The sequence below is a fragment of the Erinaceus europaeus genome, chromosome 13 (assembly GCF_950295315.1).
Source record: "Erinaceus europaeus chromosome 13, mEriEur2.1, whole genome shotgun sequence".
NCBI classification, from domain to species: Eukaryota; Metazoa; Chordata; class Mammalia; order Eulipotyphla; family Erinaceidae; genus Erinaceus; species Erinaceus europaeus.
The window spans coordinates 72,465,749-72,486,937 of record NC_080174.1 but is presented as its reverse complement, the minus strand read 5'-3'; the positions used below and the strand labels follow the sequence as shown (position 1 = coordinate 72,486,937).

Here is a 21,189-nt window from a genome sequence, read left to right as displayed (position 1 = left end):
GATGTGTGGGGAGAGAGAGAGGGAAAGGGAGAGGCGTGGGGAGAGAGAGAGAGGGAAAGGGAGAGGCGTGGGTAGAGAGAGAGGGAAAGGGAGAGGCGTGGGGAGAGAGAGAGGGAAAGGGAGAGGCGTGGGGAGAGAGAGAGAGGGAAAGGGAGAGGCGTGGGGAGAGAGAGAGGGAAAGGGAGAGGCGTGGGGAGAGAGAGAGAGGGAAAGGGAGAGGCGTGGGGAGAGAGAGAGAGAGAGAAAGGGAGAGGCGTGGGGAGAGAGAGAGAGAGAGAAAGGGAGAGGTGTGGGGAGAGAGAGAGGGAAAGGGAGAGGCGTGGGGAGAGAGAGAGAGGGAAAGGGAGAGGTGTGGGGAGAGAGAGTGGGAAAGGGAGAGGTGTGGGGAGAGAGAGAGGGAAAGGGAGAGGTGTGGGGAGAGAGAGAGGGAAAGGGAGAGGCGTGGGGAGAGAGAGAGGGAAAGGGAGAGGCGTGGGGAGAGAGAGAGAGGGAAAGGGAGAGGTGTGGGGAGAGAGAGGGGGAAAGGGAGAGGCGTGGTGAGCTAGTGATAGTTCCCTCAAATCAGCTGATGTTCTACAAAGTGTACTCAGAGCTGGGCAGGACATATTAACCAACTTTTTTTTTTTTTTTACTTTTTATTTATTTATTTAGCCTCCAGGGTTATCGATAAGCTGGGGCTCAATGCCTGCACAACGAATCCACTGCTCCTGGAGGCCATTTTTTCCCCATTTTTGTTGCCCTTGTTGTTGTCATTGCTGTTGGATAGGACGGAGAGAAATAGAGAGAGGAGCAGAAGACAGATAGACACCTGCAGACCTGCTTCACCACCTGTGAAGAGACCCCCCACACAGGTAGGGAGCCGGGAGCTCATACTGGGATCCCTATACCAGTCCGTGTACTTTGTGTCATGTGCACTTAACTCACTGCACTACCGCCTGTCCCCCAATTAACCAACTCTAAAAAAAATTGTCACCAGGGTTATTGTTGAGGTTTGATGCAGGCACAACAAATCCACCAGCCCCAGTCATCATTTTTCCTTTTTTTAAGTTTTTTTTTTTTTACCTTTCTTTTATTTGACAGAGACATTGAGAGAAGGAGGCAGAGACTCAGAGGGAGATAGAAAGACACAGCACTGCTCCATCGTTCATGAAGCTTCCCCTACTCCCACCCAACCCCCGTAGGTGGGGGTCTTTGCACATAGTAACATGTTCCCTCAACCAGATGTACCATCAACTGGCCCTAACCAACTTTTAACTAATTAATTGGCTTATTGACCAGAGCACTGTTCCGTTCTGGCTATTGGCAGCAGTGGGAAATGAAGTGAAACCTTTGCTATTCAAGTCCTATACGCTGCCCAGTGCTATCTGCCTGACCCATAGCGTTTAAGCTTTCTGATACTTTACAATATTAACCAAATGGAGTGGGCTTGTTCTTGGTATCCAGACCCTTCAGAGAGCAAAGTTCTTTTTTTTTTTTTTTATCATGAGTTAGAACAGAGTTTGAACCTCTTTTAATCCACTGCATATTTTATACATATTTACTTACTTATTTATTATTGAGCAGAGATAGGGAGAAATCAAGAGGGAAGAGGGGAGATTGAGAGGGTCAGGAAGAGACACCTGCAGCACTGACTCACCATTTGTGAAGCATCCCCCTTGCAAGGGACCAGTGTAATGTGTGCTCAAGCAGGTGCGGCACCACCCGGCCCCCGCACATATTATTCGCTTGCACTTGTGCCCCGGTAGTCCTCTCTACCCAAATGCCACTCTCTTTTGCCATGTTCTCCAGGGTCTATCCCAGATTCTGAAGGTACTGGGACTCCTTGCAGGCAATTCCATAGGCCACAGCCTCCATGAGGCTTCCTCAGTTTCACTCAGCTCAGAGGGAGTCTTCTCTCCATTCTACTCCTGGGCATTTAGTCTTCACTTCAACTCAAGCCTTTTTTTTTTTCTCTTTCTTCTTTGCCTCCAGGGTTATCTCTGGGGCTCAGTGCCTGCACTATGAATCCACTGCTCCCTGGAGGCCATTTTTCCCATTTTGTTGCCCTTGTTGTTGTTGTTATTGTTATTGTTGCCATTGCTATTGTTGTTGCTGGATAGCACAGAGACAAATTGAGAGAGGAGGGGAAGATAGAGCGGGGCGGGGGGGGGGGAGGGGAAGAAAGATACACACCTGCAGACCTGCTTCACAGCTTGTGAAGCAACACCCCTGCAGGTGGGAAGCCAGAGGCTTGAACCAGGATCCTTATTCCGGTCCTTGCGCTTTGTGCCATGTGTGCTTAACCCACTGCGCTACCGCCTGCCCCCTCAGCTCAAGATTTTACATCCCACCGTGAGTCATGGTAGCGTTATATCTGGCCCCTTACGAGGTTAAGTTGCTGGAGGAGAATAGCTGGACCTCATCCATCTTTGCATTATTCAGTAGCCACAGGTAATCACTGCTCACATAAAGACTAATGCTTTGGGAGTCGGCGGTAGTGCAGCAGGTTAAGCGAATGTGGCACAAAGTGCAAGGACCCGCGTAAGGATCCCGGTTCGAGCCCCCAGCTCCCCACCTGCAGGGGAGTCGCTTCACAGGCGGTGAAGCAGGTCTGCAGGTGTCTATCTTTCTCTCCTCCTGTCTTCCTCTCCTCTTTCCATTTCTCTCTGTCCTATCCAACAACAACGACATCAATAACAACAACAATAATGATTACAACAATAAAAAAACATTGGGAAAAAAAAAGACGAATGCTTTAAATTGAAGAGAACTGTGTTGTCAAGCTTAAGGGCTAGTTTATCGTTCCCTAAATGCCTCAGTCCCAGCTACCATTGTTTGCTGAAAACTGGGAGGTGTTCTGTATATTTTCACACATGAATTGGAGGATCACCTCAGAAGACCCTGACCACACTTATCCTCTCCTTTTGTGGAACTTGGGACTCAGGAAGGACAGTGCTCAGTTGAGCCTGAGTCCTACCATTTCCACAGCTGCTTCTCAGTATAAGCCCACCAATCTGCCATTTGCTTCAGCAGGATGAAGACTTTTTTTGTTTGTTTTTTTTTTTTAGAGAGAGACAGAAATTAAAGTGTGAGGAAGAGGAGCTAGAAAGGTAAAAGAGGGAAGGGGAAGACAGCATAATGGTTATGCAAACAGACTCTCATGCCTGAGGCTCCTAAACCCCAGGTTCAGTCCCCCACACCACCATAAACCAGAGCTGAGCAGTGCTGTGGTGTTTCTCTCTCTCTCTCTCTGCATCTCTCTCAAAAAATTAAATAAATAAATTTTTAAAAAACTGGTTTAAAAAAAGAAAGACAGGTAAAAGAGATACCTGCAACACTGTTGCATCATACATGAAGCCTTCCCTCTGGAGGTGGGGACAGTGGGCTTGAACCCAGATCCTTGCACATTATAATGTGTGTGTTCAACCAGGTGCACCAGTGCTGACCCCCGGGTGAAGACTTTTTACCCAGTATCCTACTGTTCCATTTTCTCTCCATTTGTCTCCCCTTAAAAGGGAGTCACAAGTCGGCAGTGTGGAAAATAATTATGATGATGATACTAGCCAAAGCGTCCCCTGGCATTCTCTTCTGGGGAGGGCACTATTGATCTCTCTCTCTTTTTAAATCTTTTTTTTAAAAAAAAATCCATGTGAAGAGGATTTTATTTTATTTTTAATTTTTTAAATATTTATTTATTCCCTTTTGTTGCCCTTGTTTTATTGTTGTAGTTATTATTGTTGTTGTCGTTGTTGGATAGGACAGAGAGAAATGGAGAGGGGAGGGGAAGACAGAGAGGGAGAGAGAAAGATAGACACCTGCAGACCTGCTTCACCACCTGTGAAGCGACTCCCCTGCAGGTGGGGAGCTGGAGGCTCAAACCCGGATCTTTACACCGGTCCTTGCGCTTTGCGCCACAGGCACTTAACTCGCTGACCTACCGCCTGACTCCCTCTCTCTCTTTTTTATAGTCAAGATAAAAATGCAGCTTAAACTAAAGTCACAGAGGAAGCCGGAAGCAGAGCTAGACTTCTAGCCTTGAAGTTAGAAATGGAGCTTGACTCCTGTCTTTTTACTAGTTCTGAAGTCTTGCACAAGTTTCTAGACTCCATGAGTCTTGATTTGCTCCTCTCTGTGAAGTGAGGAAAATGATCTTCTTTTGGAGATACATATTTATGATGAAATGAACATATTTCAAAGTGTCTATGTTTTGTAGATGATTAATAATAACAACTCTTTTCATAGAGTGAAATAGCAGTATTAAGAATCTTCACCTTGTAATGACTAAAGCAGAGCCAGAGAGGTCATATTTTCATGTTAAAAAAATGTTCTTGGGGGCAGGAGAGATAGCATAATGGTTATGCAAACAAACGCTAATGCCCGAGGCTACAAAGTCCCAGGTTCAATCCCCTGCACCACCATAAACCAGAGCTGAGCGGTGCTCTGATATTTCTCTCTGTTTCTCCCTCTACATCTATCTCAAAAATAAAATAAGTGGGGAGGCAATTACAGAAGCCAGACCTTCCACCTTCTGTATCCCATAATGACCCTGGGTCCATGCTCCCAGAAGGATAAAGAATAGGAAAGCTGTCAGGGGAGAGGATGGGATACAGAGTTCTGGTGGTGGGAATTGTGTGGAGTTGTACCCCTCTCATCCTATGGTTTTTGTCAGTGTTTCCTTTTTATAAATAAAAATTATAAATAAATAAATAATATTTTTTTAAAAAAGAAAAAGAAAAATGTTCTTGGCAGTGGCACTCCTGGTAGAGAACACACGTTACCGTGCACAAGGCCCTTGGTTCATCCCCCAGCCCCAACCTGCAGCAGTAATGTTTCACAAGCAGTGGAACGGTGATGCAGGTCTCTGTCCCTCCCTCTCCCTGCTCTCCATTTCTCTCTATCTCTGTCATAAAATGAAAGAGAAAGTGAGAGAAACAAGAGGAAGAAAGAGAGAGAGAAAGGCCACCAAGAGTGATAGAGTTGTCATGCAGGCACAAACCTTGGTGATAACACTGTTGGCGAAATAAATGTAGATTAGTTAGTTAACTAATAAATTAAAAATGTCTCCCAAGCCCATTTTTAATGTCATGATAGGAAGGTAGACTAATCCTAATGTGAAAGATTATCTCTCAGGATTTCATAAAACCAAACCACACTAGACCATGTAACATAGGGACAGTGTGTTCTCACTAAATTAGGCCCTTCCAGCATATGGTACTTTCTCCCGATCAGATTACACTGAGCTATAATAAAAGAGAAGAGGCTGACACAAACTGGAGAAGGGAACGTAAAAATCACACCAAAACGTCTCAAATAACCTGCTATGTTTTAATCACTCTGTATTAACTTGCTGCATCTTAAAATATTTTCTTTCCAATCAAGTCACAGCTGTGTATACTTTAAGCTGTGACCATCATAAGCAAATATGAGAAGAAAGCAGAGTTAAAACAGATGAATACAGTGTCTATCCACTGGTCTCATGTTACCTAACACAAATGACCATTAAGAGACTTGAAGAGAAAGAAGTCAGGGAAACATAAATGTCAAACATGAACTTCTGCATAACTAAATGACAGCTTTGTAGTGTCTATCAATGCCCAAATCAAACAATTTGATCAAGGTTACGATGTTTGGGGGGAAGCCAGTCCACCTGCAAGTGACTCTGTTGATAAGTAAAGAATGTAAGCATACCAAGAGTCAGATTTCTGTGAAATACATCCACAGAATAGTAAAAAAAAATAAGCACCCTCCTCTTCAATGGTAGAATTAGAAATATGTTACCATGGAAACTCACTCTTCACCTCTGCCACCTACTGATTTAAGTGTCTTAGCTCGGAATGGATTATGGTCTGAGCTATCTTTTCCTAGTCCTCTTCCCTGTTGTTTACTTTTTCATTTATTATTATTATTTTTTTGTTTTTTTATTTTTATATTTATTCCCTTTTGTTTCCCTTGTTTTATTGTTGTAGTTATTATTGTTGTTGTTACTGATGTCATTGTTGTTGGATAGGACTGAGAGAAATGGAGAGAAGAGGGGAAGACAGAGAGGGAGAGAGAAAGATAGACATCTGCAGACCTGCTTCACTGCTTGTTAAGTGACTCCCCTGCAGCTGGAGAGCCCGGGGCTCCAACAGGGATCCTTATGCTGGTCCTTGCGCTTTGTGCCACACTCAACCCACTGAGCTACCGCCCAACTCCCCTGTTTTATTTATTTTTAACTAGAGTACTGCTCAGCTCTAATTTATGGTAATACTGGGGACTGAACCTGGGAACTCAGAGCCTTAGGCTTGAAAGTCACTTACATAACCATTATACTGTCTCCCCCAGTCCTTCCCTTTGCTTCCAATTTATCTCTCTGAACAATGATGATTTTCCCATGCTTGCTGCTAGAAGCCAACTCTACAATTGGCAAATTTGTCTGCATGAATTTACCTAATCCCAGTTGCTTGGCATCAGAGAGCACCCATGGACTTATTCACTCAAATGTGGTGCGAGGAGTGCGTTCTGCACAGAGGGGGCAGTGTGTAGTTAGTTGTACATTCCTGAATACTTAGCTCACTTGCTTTTTCATTTTCTCATCATCACTACTGCTCCTAATGGAGAATGTGAACTGCACTCCCTAGCCGAGAGCTATTTGCTTAGATCACAGAAATCTGAGCTAGTGATTCAGCTCAAGAAGCAAAAAAAAACAGCTGTGCTGGGATGAAGAGCCAAGATGGGAGAAGGCTCCTCCTGCTGGTCACTTAGAGCTTAGGAAGAGTCTGTCCACATTTTCCACGGAGCTTTTCTAGAACAGCACGGACTTCCTGTGGTTGGTAATCCCAAGGACCAGGTTTCCCCTGCAAGAGAGATGCAACAGTTATCCCCAAATTTCTGATGTGCAGAAGATGTGGCTGCTGGAACTGTGTGGGATACGTGTAGATGGTGTCATCGGTGCTTGGCAGGTGCAACCACAAAGTGGGTGAGATCACCCAGGAGAAGGGTGTGGTGTGGCATCAACATTTAATGAGAAGACCCAACAGAGAAAGAAGTAGGAGAGTGATTAGAGTACCTATCTACAGGAGACAGGCGTCTGTGCAAATATGCTCTTCTCCCATGAACTGGTTTAGAAAGTTCTCTCCACTCCTTGCTCTTAAGTTCCACCCATTCCATACCAGAACCACCTCTAACTCGTCGGTCACACCGCCCTAGGTCAATCCTCTTCAACTTCTGTTGGTACTTGGACAGCTTCCCCACTTCCTGACTTAACCTCAGAAGTTAGTACCTGTTCTCCCAAGTTAATTCTTCACCTTATAACCAGCAATCTTTCACAAGTATAGATCTAACCATACTTCTCTCATGTTCAAATCTTTTTTATTAAATTGCATTATCTTTATTTACTTGATAAAGATAACCAGAAATCAAGAGGGAAGAGGTGATAGAGAGGAAGAGAAAAAGACACCTATAGCACTGCTTCACCACTTGCAAAGCTTGCCCCCTGTAGGTGAGTATGGGGGCTCGAACCCCGGCCCTTGTGCATTGTAGCATGTACACTCAACCAGGTGTGCCACCAACCTGGCCCCAGTACTCGAATCTCTTCAATGGCCCTCATTGCCCTAAAATAAAGGTAACAGTCCCTAATACAGAACGAGGCCCCAGTCACTTAAATGCCCCAATTCTCCACACATACACACTCGCCTTCAGGATTATCAATGGGGCTTTGTAATGACACCATAAACCCATTGCTTCTGGTGGCCATCTTTTCTGTTTTTTTCCTAATGTTTTTTTCCCCTAAGTTTTTAATTAGATAGGACAGAGAGAAATTGAGAGAGGATGGGTGGATAGAGAGTGGGAGAGAGAGAGACACCTGCAGACCTGCTTCACCACTCTCAAAGCGGACCCCCCTGCAGGTGGGGAGCAGGGGCTCAAACCTGGGTCCTTGCCCTTGGTAATATGTGCATTTAACCAGCTGCCCCCTCAAATGCCCAATTCTCCATTTCCCTTGGTATGCCTCAGTGCCCTTGCAGATGGTTTCTTACTGTTGAAGATCCAGAGTTGTCACCTCCTCTAAGAAGCCTGCCTTCCCCAGCAGTCAGAAAACTTATCATCTGAGAACCAGAGCACCCTAGATACCTCACATGCTGACTGTTTTCATGCCATAAGAGCTGAAATGACTCCTTGCAAAAGGGAGTATTTGTCCCACAGAGTCAAAACCATTCATCTCTGTCTCTTTTCTGAAATGATCCCTAATACTTAGGATGCTCCCCCAGACTGCAAGCTCCTTGCATACGTGTGAGTTTTAAATGTGCTTTTTGTGTTTCCAATTCTTGCACAGGGCTTAGCCCAGGGATGGAATTCTGTGCCCAGTTTGCCTTAGTCACGCCTTCTTTAACCCCTGTGTCCAGGGAGGCGAAGGGAAGAAGGAGCCCTGTCATTATGCTGCCCTGGGGTCTTGTCTGCAGGCTGCTGTTAGCTTCACCTGCGCAAGCAGAGCTGCCATGAGCCGGGCAGAGGAGCAGCTGCATAATGGGGTTGCAGTGCTCTAGTGTTTCTCTCTGTATCTCTCTCAAAAATAAAATAAATAAAATCCTTTTTAAAAAAATCTTTAAAAAAAAAACACATTTTCTATCTATTAGCGTCAACAGAGGATTCAAGTGCACAGGACTGCACGTCTATTGTTTCCCTATGAGATGGAACCAACAGCCCAATTTTGCAAAAGAGGAAACTGAAGTTCCATGAGGGGAAAGCTCTTGCTCATGGCAGCAATCGGAACCCAGGTCTGCCAGGTACAAAGCCTTCTCTGCCCTTGCCTTCCCAGTCCCCTGCCCAGGTTACCACCTTGTAGAGGATCCTGCCCTCCTGGAGCACATAGAGCCTCTCGGGCAGTGCTGCGTACAGCTGACTGCTCTGGTTCTCCATGGTGTCCACCACCACAGGGCACTGGGGGTCCCTGTCCAGCAGCAGAAGGGCGGCTCGCATACGGTCCTGGAGGTTCCGGTGAGTCCTGATATCCACGTTGTTCTTGAAAGCCCATCTGTCTGCAAAACAAAGATCACAAGTATATTCCCTGCAGACTAAGTACGTGCCTTTAACAACTCAGAGTCCCAAACAGAGCAGTCCTTAGCCATGATTTGGCCCAGTTCCCTATCATAAGTGAATGCACAAGACCACACAGGATTTCAGGAAGTGTTCCAAAACTGAAGTCTGAGGCTGCTAACTCTCAGACCTTGTTTCTTCAACATGAGGGAGTTGCATTGACACCTCGTGTATGAGTTTCTCAGGGACCTCATTAGAGGAAAATTCTAGTTCAGTCTGTCTGAAAGCACTGAAATCTGTCAGTTTCCAGGAAGCCAAGGCTGCTGGTGGGTGGCCCACACTTGGAGAGGCAAGTTAGAGCAACAGTTCTCTATGTGTGTGCAGCCCACGCCAGCAGGGGCAGCATCACCTTTAGTTTGTCAGACGCACATTCTCAGATCCTACCCCAGGCCTGCCAGGAAAGAGCCCAGCACTCTGTGTTAACAACCTTCCAGGTGATGGTAAACCCCTCAAGGTGAGTTTATAGCCTAGCAGTGGTGCTTCTCTGCTCCCTCCCTCCCCACCTCCTGATTCAACTGCTTTCTGGTCTCCCACAAAACTCCAAGCATGACTTTCTTTCTTTCTTTCTTTCTTTCTTTCTTTCTTTCTTTCTTTCTTTCCTTCTTTCTCTCTCTTTCTTTTTAAAATATTTATTTATGTGTTCCCTTTTGTTGCCCTTGTTGTTTTATTGTTGTAGTTATTGATGTCATTATTGTTGGATAGAGCAGAGAGAAATGGAGAGAGGAGGGGAAGACAGAGAGGGAGAGAGAAAGATAGACACCTTAGGGCTGGGTGGTGGGGCACCTGGTTAAGTGCACACATCACAGTGCAAAAGGACCAAAGTTCAAGCCTTCAGTCCTCACCTGCAGGGGGAAGGCTTCACGAGGTGTGAAGCAAGGCTGCAGGTGTCTTTCTTTCTCTCTTCCTTGCTATCTTCCCCTCTCCTCTCAATTTCTGTCTATTTCTATCCAATAATTAAAGATAATAAAAATTATTTTAAAAAATAAAAGAAAGATAGACACCTGCAGTCCTCCTTCGTGCTTGTGAAGTGACTCCCCCGCAGGTGGGGAGCTGGGGGCTCGAACCGGGATCCTTACAAAGCGCCACATGCACTTAACCCGCTGCACTACAGCCCGTCTCCATCTCTCTTTCTTTTTCTTTCTTTCTCTCTCTCTCTCTCTCTCTCTCTTTCTTTCTTTCTTTGTCACCCCTTTTACACAGCTGAGAATATAAAGATGCTACATCATTCTTGATCTTGTTGTAGTCTGCAATCTGCTCTTTTATTTTTTTAATTGCCACCCAAGTTATCGCTGAGGACTCTGTGTTAGCACTATGATTGCAGCTCTCCCAGTGGCCATTTTTTTCCTTTTGTTTTTCTTTTCTGTTTTTCTTTGTAAAGACAAAGAGAAATTGAGAGGGGAGGAGGAGATAGAGAGGGAGAGAGCAAGAGAGACACCCACAAACCTATAGGTGGGGAGAGGGCCTGGAACCTGTGTCCTTACTCATAGTAATGTGTGAGTGAACTCAACCAAGCATGAAACTGCCCCCCCCATTTCTTCTTTTAAAACCCAGATGGGAGATACCCAGTGGCTAGAAGCTCCTACCCTCTCTTCTCTCTGCCCCCAACTTTGACTTAGATCTTGGAGGAAGGGAAGAGAGAAAAGCAGGAAGAGGTAGGACATGTACCTGATGCATGAGCTTCCTCAATGTAAATGATGAGAAAATCGGCAATGGAACTAAAGTCTTCAACAAGTCTCTTGAATTGGTCAAATTTGAAAAGAAATGAAGGTCAGGTGCAGCTTCCAAAATTCAGCACCAATGGTCTGTTGCCTAAAACAGAAAGGGAGTCACCATCAAGCAATCATCGCAAGTTACCACGGCGTTTCATTCGCAAGTTACCATCTCCACTCCTGTGTCCAGTGTCCAGTTCTGTTGCCTGATTTCCTCCCAAAGGTAGATCCAGGTTACAGTGTGGGGCTGGGACTTAGAATGTATGACTTTGCTGGCTTATCCCTTCTACCGCATGAGAATATTTTATCAGGTTGTGGTGATTAAAGAAAAGACATGGGAGTCGGCGGTAGCGCAGCGGGTTAAGCGAATGTGGTGCAAAGTGCAAGGATTCCGGTTTGAGCCCCAGGCTCCCCACCTGGGAGCGAGTAGCTTCACAGGCGGTGAAGCAGGTCTGCAGGTGTCTATCTTTCTCTCCCCCTCTCTGTCTTCCCCTCCTCTCTACATTTCTCTCTATCCTGTCTAACAACGACGACATCAACAACAACAATGAAAAACAATAAGGGCAACAAAAAGGGAAAATAAATAAATAAATAAATAAAAAGATATGGAGGGAGCCGGGCAGTAGTGCACCAGATTAAGTGCACACAGTGTGAAGGACCTGCGCAAGGATCCTGGTTCAAGTCCCCGGCTTCCCACCTGCAGGGGAGTCGCTTCATAAGGGGTAAAGCAGACCTGCAAGTGTCTGTTTTTCTCTTCCCTTCCCTGTCTTCCCCTCCTCTCTCTATTTTCCTTTGTCCTACACAACAACAACAAAGCAACAACAACAATGACACTAGAAAGAAGATGGTGGGATTTGTAGTGCAGGCTCTGAGCCCTAGCCATAACCCTGGAAGCAAAAATGTGTGTGTGTGTGTGTGTGTGTGTGTGTGTGTGTGTGTGTGTGTGTGTAAAGTCCCTTAAATAGAGGGTGTTTGTTGTTGTTGTCATTCACTGGAGCTTCACTGTCCTGAGTTGACTTTTTTTTCCGCTTCAGATAGAGAGACAGAGGGAAAGATACTACAGTACTAGAATCTCCTCCAGGATTGTGGGGATTCGACTTGAACCCGGGTTGTGCACATGACAAAGCAGGTGCACTGACTGGATGAGCTGGCTTGCAGGCTACTGCAGGCAGGCCCATGTTGATTCTCTCATGTGATGCAATTAGAATACTGTGAGGTAGGTCATTTTCCCCCTGGCTTATAGATTTGCTTCAGGTCACACAACTGGTCAGTGGTTGAGTTAAATTAACATCTGGATGCTTCCCATGTATAAATTCCTGGATTGGATTCCAGACATCACTAACAACCAAATCAAATCAAGGTGAGAAGACAGCTCAGCAGTTGAGTACAGAATTTACATACTTGAGGCTCCCATAAGTCCCAGGTTCAGTCCCTGGCACTCCCCTAAACTGAAGCTGAACAATACCCTGGTCTGTCTCTATGCCTCTCTCTTATAAAAATAAATAAATGGGGAGTCAGGCTGTAGTGCAGCGGGTTAAGCACAGGTGGCGCAAAGCACAAGGACCGGCATAAGGATCCCGGTTCGAACACCGGCTCCCCACCTGCAGGGGAGTCACCTCACAGGCGGTGAAGCAGGTCTGCAGGTGTCTATCTTTCTCTCCTCCTCTCTATTTCTCTCTGTCCTATCCAACAACAACATCAACAATAATAACTACAACAATAAAACAACAAGGGCAACAAAAGGGAATAAATAAATAAATATTTTTTTAAAAAATAAAAATATAAATAAATAAATAAATGAAGTCTATTGAAAAAATTAAAATTCATACTCTGGTATGAATTCTAGTCTCTTAATTTACCATGCTTTCTAATCAGAACACGTCAGCCTCCTTATCTACAAAGGGACATAATAACAGTTCTCCCATAGTTATAGGATTGTCACGAGGATGAATTAAGTTAACAAAGATAAGGATGTAAGGCAGAGGGTATATAGCATAATGGTTATGCAAACAGACTCTCATCTCTGAGGCTCCAAAGTCCCAGGTCAGTCTCCTCGTACCACCATAAACCAGAGCTGTGCAGTGCTCTGGTAAAAAAAAAAAAAAAAGGCAAGGATGTAAGACAGCCCACAGTCCAGAGTAGGTGCTGAATGAATGTTGCCATGAATTCTTACCTCCTCGAGCTGGGAAGCAGCAGGTGAGTGCAGACCCCTATAATCACACAGGAGCCCCTGTGCTCAGAGTGCAGGCATCTACTGACCTGTGGCCACTAGCAACTGCCAACTCTCTTTTCCTTCCCACCACCAGACCAGCACACCAGGAGCACAGAAGTTGAGTCAGGCATTTCTCCTTCTTACTTACCCATGACCATATCCCACAGGGCATAGCAGTTTCCATGTAGGGACATGCTGGTTACCTTGATGAGAGAGGGGCTCCTGCCAAGTCATCCCCAGTCACTTGCCAAATTGCACCCTGGTATTCTCAGCCCAAGAAAAAGTCAGCCACCTCTATGCCCAGCAAGAGACTGCACCATGCCCAAGTCCTTTATGAACATGGGGTTCTTTGGTCACATACCCTTGAAGCTGGCCTAGCACCACCTTAAGCCACAGTTGAACAACTCCATCTCTTTCTATATACCTGTGTATATATATATATATATATATATATATATATATATATGTAGCTAAATATATGTATTTTATCTGTATCTCATTGGAAAGTAACAAACTTTCTTTTTTCTTTTCTTTTTTTTTTTTTTGCCTTCAGAATTATCACTGGAGCTCAGTGCCGGCATTACGACTCCACTACTTCTGGAGGTCATTTTCCCCTTTTTTTTATTGGATAGGACAGAGAGAAATTGAGGGGATGGGAAGATAGATATGGGAGAGAGAAAGATAAGACATCTGCTGACCTGCTTCACCACTTGTGAAACAATCCTCCTGAAGGTGGGAAGCCAGGGGCTCAAACCAGCAAATAAACAAAAAACAAAAAAATTTTAAAGAATGTAGGGGTGTGAAGGTGGGGGTGTGTGGTGGGGGTGGGGTGGTGCAGTAGTGCAGCAGGTTAAGCACACATGACTGAAGCACAAAGACTGGTGTAAGGATTCAGTTTCGAGCCGCCAGCTCCCCATCTGTGGGTCGGGGTTGCTTCACAAGCAGTGAAGCAGGTCTGCAGGTGTCTATCTTTCTCTCCCCCTCTCTTTCTTCCCCTCCTCTCTCCATTTCTCTCTGTCTTATCCAGCAAGAACAACAGCAATAACAACATCAACAAAGGCAATAAAATGGAAAAATAGCCTCCAGAAGCAGTGGATTTGTACTGCAGGCACTGAGCCCCAGTGATAACCCTGGAGGCATCATCATCATCATCATCATCATCATCATCATAATAATAATAATATAGGGGCCAGCTGGTGGCACACTCAGGTGAGCCCACATGCTACCATGCACAAGGACCTGGGTTCAAGCCCCTGGTCCCCCCACCTCTTGCAGGGGGAAGCTTCACAAATGCTGCAGCAGTGATGCAGGTTTTTTTCTCTGTCTGTATCTCCCTCCCCTTCTCTCCTCTCAACTCTTTGATCAAAATATAAGAAAAAAAAAAGGTAAAAGGCCACTAGGAGTGGTGGATCCATCATGTAGGCATCAAGCCCCAGCAAAAGCCCTGGTGGTACTTAAGAAAATAATTTGGGAGCCTGATGGTGGCGAACCTGGTTAAAAGCACACATTACAGTACACAAGGACCTGGGTTCAAGTCCCTAGTCTCCATCTGTAAAGGGAAAGTGTCACGAATGGTGAAGCAAGGCTGCAGGTGTCTCTTTGTCTCTTTCCCTCTTTATCTCCCTTTCTCCTCTCAATTTTTCTCAGTCTCTATTCAATAATAAATGAATAAAATATTTAAAGAAGAAAAATATTTTCAAAATAATTAAAACAAATTAGTGAGTAAAGAAGAACATCCTCAGTTTTTTTAAACAGATTTCCTTTTAAAAAATTTATTATCTTTATTTATTGGATAGAGATAGCCAGAAATTGAGAGGAAAGGGGGTGATAGAGATGAAGAGAGACAAAGAGACACCTGCAACACTACTTCCCCACTCAGAAAGCTTTCCCCTTGCAGGTGGGGCCTAGGGCTCAAACCCGGGTCCCTGCACACTGTAACATGTATGCTTAACCAGGTGTGCCACCACCTGATCCCCCATTTTTTACAGAGGCAGAGAGAGAGAATGAAAGAGACAACAGCACTGAAGTTTCCTTCAATGCTGTGAGGTGGGAATTGAACTTGAGTCACACACATGGCAAGGCCAGACACTATCCAAGTGAGCTACCATAGCACCTGGCACATAGCAAGGCACCGTGAGCTACTTGCCATCCTTGCTGCTCTCTCAGTGCTCACCTACTGAATGTTTGCTGAATGCACACAGGTCTTCTGTGCACTGTAGTTTACAGTCACGAGCAAAAAACTCTCGTCCTTTCCTTTGCTTGAAATATTCCTCTTTCCCCTCTCCTAAGCTATAAAAACCTTACCTGTCGTTAAGGCCTATTTCCAAAGCTACTTTCTCCAAGAAACCTTCTCTCCCCAGCAGGCAAAGTTCAAGTTTTCACAGAGTCCCTTATTTCTCAGAACTCAAGGATCTATTGGTTAGATCCAGTTACTCTGTGACCATAAACAGTGCTGAAACGCACACTTACATAACTGAACCCTGGTATTTGGTCTAGCAGCTTGGCACAGAGAAGAAGCTCTTGAATATTTGTTGAGGCATTCTGGAGAAACAAGATGGGGTCGGGTGGTGACTCACCTGGTTAAGTGCACATAGGGTTCAAGTCCCTGGATCCCTACCTGCAGGGGTGGGGGAATGCTTCTCAAGTGGAGAAAGTAAGTATGCAGGAGTCTATCTTCCTCCCTGTCTCTCTCCCCTCCCCCTCTCAATTTTTCTCTGTCCTATCCAATAAAAAGGGAAAAGAGAGAAAACAAAAGGCTGACAGGAGCAGTGGATTTGTAGTGCTGGCACCGAGCCCCAGCAATAACCCTGGAGGAGAGGAGAGAGAGAGAGAGAGAGAGAGAGAGAGAGAGAGAGAGGAGAGAGAGAGGAGAGAGAGAGGAGAGAGAGAGGGAGAGAAATACAAGATTCAAAGGTCCTGATTCTGGATCTGACCAGCTGGCTAAAACAAATACGTTGAATGAGGTTTCCCCAAAGGGTACTCTTTTTTATTTGTTTGTTTTTCCTGAGGCTTCTCATCTGCACAATGATGCCACTCCTGGCAGACTGCCCCCCCCCCAAAAAAAAAGGTGAGAGACAAAGAATGAGAGAGATAAAGAGAGAGAAGGAGGAGAGAGACCAGGGCACCCCTGAAGATTCTCTTGGGTGTGCTGCCCCCAAGTGATGGTTGAGGTTCAAGCCTGCGTCCTCTAACCTGGTAAAGTGGGCGCTCTACCTGGTGAGCTATCTCTCAGCCCTGCAAAGGGTATTCTTTGGAACCAATGATGACAAGACACTTCCTCAGGTGGAGAGTAAAGGTGGTGTGTGTGTGTGTGTGTGTGTGTGTGTGTTAGGAAAAATATTACTATGTTAAGCAAAATCTTTCAGGTTTTGTTGGTTTTTTAAGCTTAAAGACTTCTCAGAACCTTTTATTTTTCCATATGCACAAAGCCTTTGCAGGAGCAGGAAAGATTAGGAGCAGGAAAGTAAGGTTTCCCAAACTCCTTTGACCAGGGAACACGATATAGCAAAGCCTATCTGTGGGATTTATGTTGCAAAGAACACACTTTGAAAAACAGTAGGTTAGCCACCTGCCTTGGGGCACTTGTCCACTCTGGTGTGTGGAGGCTCTGAGAGATCACAGATGAAGTCGATACTGCCCTGCCCATGGCTGCCCACTGAGCATACTTGTGTATACACTGCTAGATACTAGGGAGGAAGGGTCAGAGATGTAGATAGTCATGATTCCAGAAGGGAGAGAATGTGCCTGGCTGCAGGCACCTGAGATGGCTTGAAAGGACCCAGGTTTAAGAAACACCCCCCCCCAAATAATATTGCATCCACTGATCACAACCTAACCAACACAACGATTGCCACCTCAACATGCTTCACCTCAGACTGTGTCCAGAGACTTCACATGTGGAATGACAACACTTCAGCTTCATTACTCGGGTGAGACCTTTCCTTTTATAGTACACTCTAATTTCATCTCAGGTGGTTCACTTTCTAACAAAGTCCCATAACCTAGATATACACCAGTTTCTGTGAGAGAGAGAGAGCTTATGTTCACACGTATCCATAAACTACTGCAAAATATATACCTGAAAGCAGAAGTACACTAGAGTTTGCAGTGAGTACCTCCCTAACACTTCCTCTCCACTATTCCAAGCTTTGGGTCCATGATTGCTCAACAATTTGTTTGGCTTCGTATGTTAACTCTCTTTTCAATCACCAGGTTCCAGATGCCACCAGGGTGCTGGCCAGGCTTCCCTGGATTGAAGACCCCACCAATGTGTCCTGGAGCTCAGCTTCCCCAGAGACCCACCCTACTAGGGAAAGAGAGGGGCAGACTGGGAGTATGGACCGACCAGTCAACGCCCATGTTCAGTGGGGAAGCAATTACAGAAGACAGACCTTCCACCTTCTGCAACCCTCAATGACCCTGGGTCCATGCTCCCAGAGGGATAGAGAATGGGAAAGCTATCAGGGGAGGGGGTGGGATATGGAGAATGGGTGGTGGGAATTGTGCGGAGTTGTACCCCTCCTACCCTATGGTTTTGTTAATTAATCCTTTCTTAAAAAAAAAAAAGAAAAAGAAACACCCCCCCCCAACTCCTCACTGTAGGAGGAAGCTATGAAGGCAATGCTACAGGTGTCTCTCTCTTTCCCTCACTATCTCTCTCTTCCCTCTCAATTTATCTGTCTCTATAAAGAAGAAAAACAAAAGGCAGGGACAGGTAGCACAATGGTTATGCAAAGAGACTCTCCTGCTCCATAGTCCCAGGTTCAATCCCCTATACAACCATAAGCCAGAGCTTAGCAGTGGTCTGGCAAACAATACAAAATTGGGAGTCGGACGATAGCACAGCGGGTTAAGCGCATGTGGTGCAAAGCACAAGGACCAGCATAAGGATCCCGGTTCGAGGCCCGGTCCCCACCTGCCGGGGAGTCGCTTCACAAGTGGTGAAGTAGGTTTCTAGGTGTCTATCTTTCTTTCCCCATCTGTCTTCCCCTCCCCTCTCTATTTCTTTCTGTCCTACCCAACAAAGATGACATCAATAACAACAACAACAACTACAACAATAAAGCAACAAGGGCAACAAAAGGGATTAAATAAATAAATTTTTAAAAATGGTGATTTCACCTTTAAAATATATATATATATATACACACACACATATATATATAAAATACAAAATTAAAGTTAAAAGAAAAAAATAGATGCTACCTTCCCACCTTCTGCAATCCATAATGATCCTGGGTCCACACTCCCAGAGGGATAAAAAATAGGAAAGCTGGGAGTTGGGCAGTAGTGCAGTGAGTTAAGTGCACATGGCGCAAAGCACACAGACTGGCGTAAGGATCCCGGTTTGAGCCCCTGGCTCCTCAGCTGCAGGGGACGGGGGTCGCTTCACAGGTGGTGAAGCAAGTCTGCAGGTGTCTATCTTTCTCTCTCCTCTCTGTCTTCCCATCCTCTCTCAATTTCTCTCTGTCCTATCCTACAACAGTGACACCAATAACAACAAAGATAAGCAAGAAAGGCAACAAAAGGGGAAAAAATAGCCTCCAGGAGCAGTGGATTCATAGTGCAGGCACTGAACCCCAGTGATAACCCTGGAGGCTCAAAACAAAATAGGAAAACTATCAGGAGGGGATGGGATACAGAGTTCTGGTGGTGGTAATTGTGTGGAATTGTACCCCTCTTATCTTATAGTCTTGTCAATATTTCCATTTTATAAATAAGAATTACATAAAAAGAATTAAAATAGATTCATTGGGTTTGTTTATTGTCTGGAAGGTGGGGGTGAAGGAGGGGGAGGAAGCAAGACTCAACAAATATTTACTGGACATCTACCCCAGAGCTAGCAGTAGCTGTGGGAAACCCCTGGGGGACTAGAGCAAAGAGCTCAACTTCATGAAGCCTGAAGGTTGGTGAAGTCCATAGACATGAATCAAATATACACACATGATTACAAACTGGGACACATGTAACAGAGAAAGATTTAGGCCATTAGTCAAGCATACAGGAAGGAGCAGCCCAGTCTGTGGGAACCTAGGTTGGCTTCTTGCAAGGAATGTAACTGAGCAGAAGTCTCCAGGATAAAGGGGAGAGGGGTGGGGAGTGAGGGGCGGTGCAGTACAGGGGCAGGCAAAGAGCATCCAGGAAGGACAAGAGCCCACACGAGTGGTGCTATAGAAGATGAGTCTGGGGGCCGGGCTGTGGCACTCCTGGCTGAGTGCACATGTTAAAAAATATGCAAGGACCAGGGTTTGAGTCTGCAGTCCCCACCTGCAGAAGGAAAGCTTTGTGAGTGGTGAAGCAGTATTGCAGGGGTATCTCTATCTCTCTCCCTGTCGGGAAGCCCCCTACTCCATCCTCCATTGCTGACACTATGGCCTATTTACATAATCATTGTTTTGCCTGAAAGATCCCCACCACGTTACCCCCTCAGGGTATTGCTAATTTCCGCCAGTTAAAGCCATCTCAACAGTTGCTAAGGACGCTTCCATCTTCCCAGAATGCCTTTTGCCTCTCTTCATCCCCTTTCCTAGACATTTCTGTTTCCGACTTGCCACTTCCGGTTTTTATCCCATTAAACCCACTTCTGTTCCTGGTTTCAGCTCTCTTTTCTCTCCCACTTCCAGACCTGGAGAAGGGTTGGTGTGCAGAGCGGGAGGCGGCCATTGTGGTTTGGCGCCACGAGGTTTAACCCACTGTGCTCACACTGGACTCTGGGGTGTTTTGTGTGAATAAAGAATTGCATTACCATGCTGCCACGAGTTCCTAGATCCTCTCTCCCACCCACAACACTAGCCCAGCATCTCCTTCTCTTAAAATACTTTCACTTGTTTATTATTGGATAGAGAGAAATTGAAAGGGGAGGAGGGAGAGAGAGAAACCTGCAGCCTTGTTTCACCACTCATGAAGCTTTCCCTTCTGCATGGGGCTTGAACCTGGCTCCTTGTGCACAGTGATGTGTGCACTTAACCTGGTGCACTACTGCCTAGCCCCTCTCTCTCCCTCTCTAACACCTCCTTCCCTTAATTTCTGGCTTTCTCTATCCAATAAATAAATAAAGATTTAAAAAGAAAAGTTAAAAAAAAAGAAAGAGAGAAAATGGGTCTGGTTTGTGCTTTGAAATCTTTGCAAGACAGGAAAGATTGATGCTCTAAAGAGAGAAAAAGAGAAAGAGAGAAAGAAAGGAAGGAACAAAAGGAAAGAAGAAAGGGAGGGAGGGAGGAAAAAAGAAAGAATAGAATCTAGGATCCAAGGTCAGGTAGTGATAACACCTGGTTGAGCACATGTTGCCATGAGCAAGGACCCTGGTTCAAATCCCTAGTCCCCACCTGCATGAGGGGAAGCTTCATGAGTGGTGAAGCAGTGCTGCAGGTATCTCTTCCTCCTCCTCTATCTCCCTTTTCTTTCCCTCTCAATTTCTCTCAGGAGCATTCCTAGTCTTGAGAAGTAGGACAAGAAATCAAGACAGGAGCCAGTGGAGTAGCAGAAGATAGACCTTTCCAGCCCACCTCCCCAGCCCTTTCCTAGTACCCCCCCCACCCCTGCCAGCACCTTTCCAGCTCAGACCAGCCCTCTGACCTTGCATGAAGTCCCCAATGCTGCTCCTCTGTCCTGAAAGGCAGACCACGGGGCAGTCTGGGGCCACACCTCCCTCCTCAGTTGTATCCTCCAGCCGCTGCCAGTAGATCTTCAGGACAAACCAGAAGTACTGGGTGCTGAAGAAGGTCGGACCCCAGTTGTCATAGGAGAAGTTGGGGCTCCTGGCCATCCCAGTCTTCTGGCTCTTGGCCAGGAGGTTCTGCTTGACTCTCTCAGGGAACAGTGTCAGCAGCACCTTGCCCACAACCACCTGCACAGCCACCTGCAGGATGGCTCCAAAGCGTCTTAGCCACAGCCGGAGCTGGGGCAACTTCATCTTGCACTGTCAGAGGTGCCTCTGAGGACACCAGGCAGGGAGGCCACACTGCGTGACCTGGGGAGGAGCTGAAGGAGGGCACATGGGGAAGCAGCCAACCCCGGGAAAGAAGAAGGTGCCAGGACAGGTGTTTGCTTCCCGCCACCCATAGGCTGGAAAACTCCAAGTCAGCTCTTCAAATGCCTCTGTTAATCAGTCACAATTCTGATCAGTGATTCCAGTTCTTTACCTTAACTTTGAAAATGTTCTTGGATTAAGAGGTTTTTAGATCTTAAATTCTCTCTTGGATGCATTTTTGAAAACCC

At 45.8% G+C, this 21,189-nt stretch overlaps 1 protein-coding gene across 1 annotated transcript; it reads right to left on the bottom strand.

Moving 5' to 3' along the window:
* Positions 1-6,655: 6,655 nt before the first annotated feature.
* Positions 6,656-20,914, bottom strand: DIO1 (iodothyronine deiodinase 1). Its single transcript, XM_007534204.2, has 4 exons — positions 20,548-20,914; positions 10,717-10,860; positions 8,794-8,993; positions 6,656-6,815 (listed from the first exon to the last, which is right to left on the bottom strand). The coding sequence occupies exons 1-4, from the start codon at positions 20,882-20,884 to the stop codon at positions 6,720-6,722; spliced, it is 777 nt and encodes a 258-aa protein (XP_007534266.2). The 5' UTR covers positions 20,885-20,914; the 3' UTR covers positions 6,656-6,719.
* Positions 20,915-21,189: the final 275 nt, after the last annotated feature.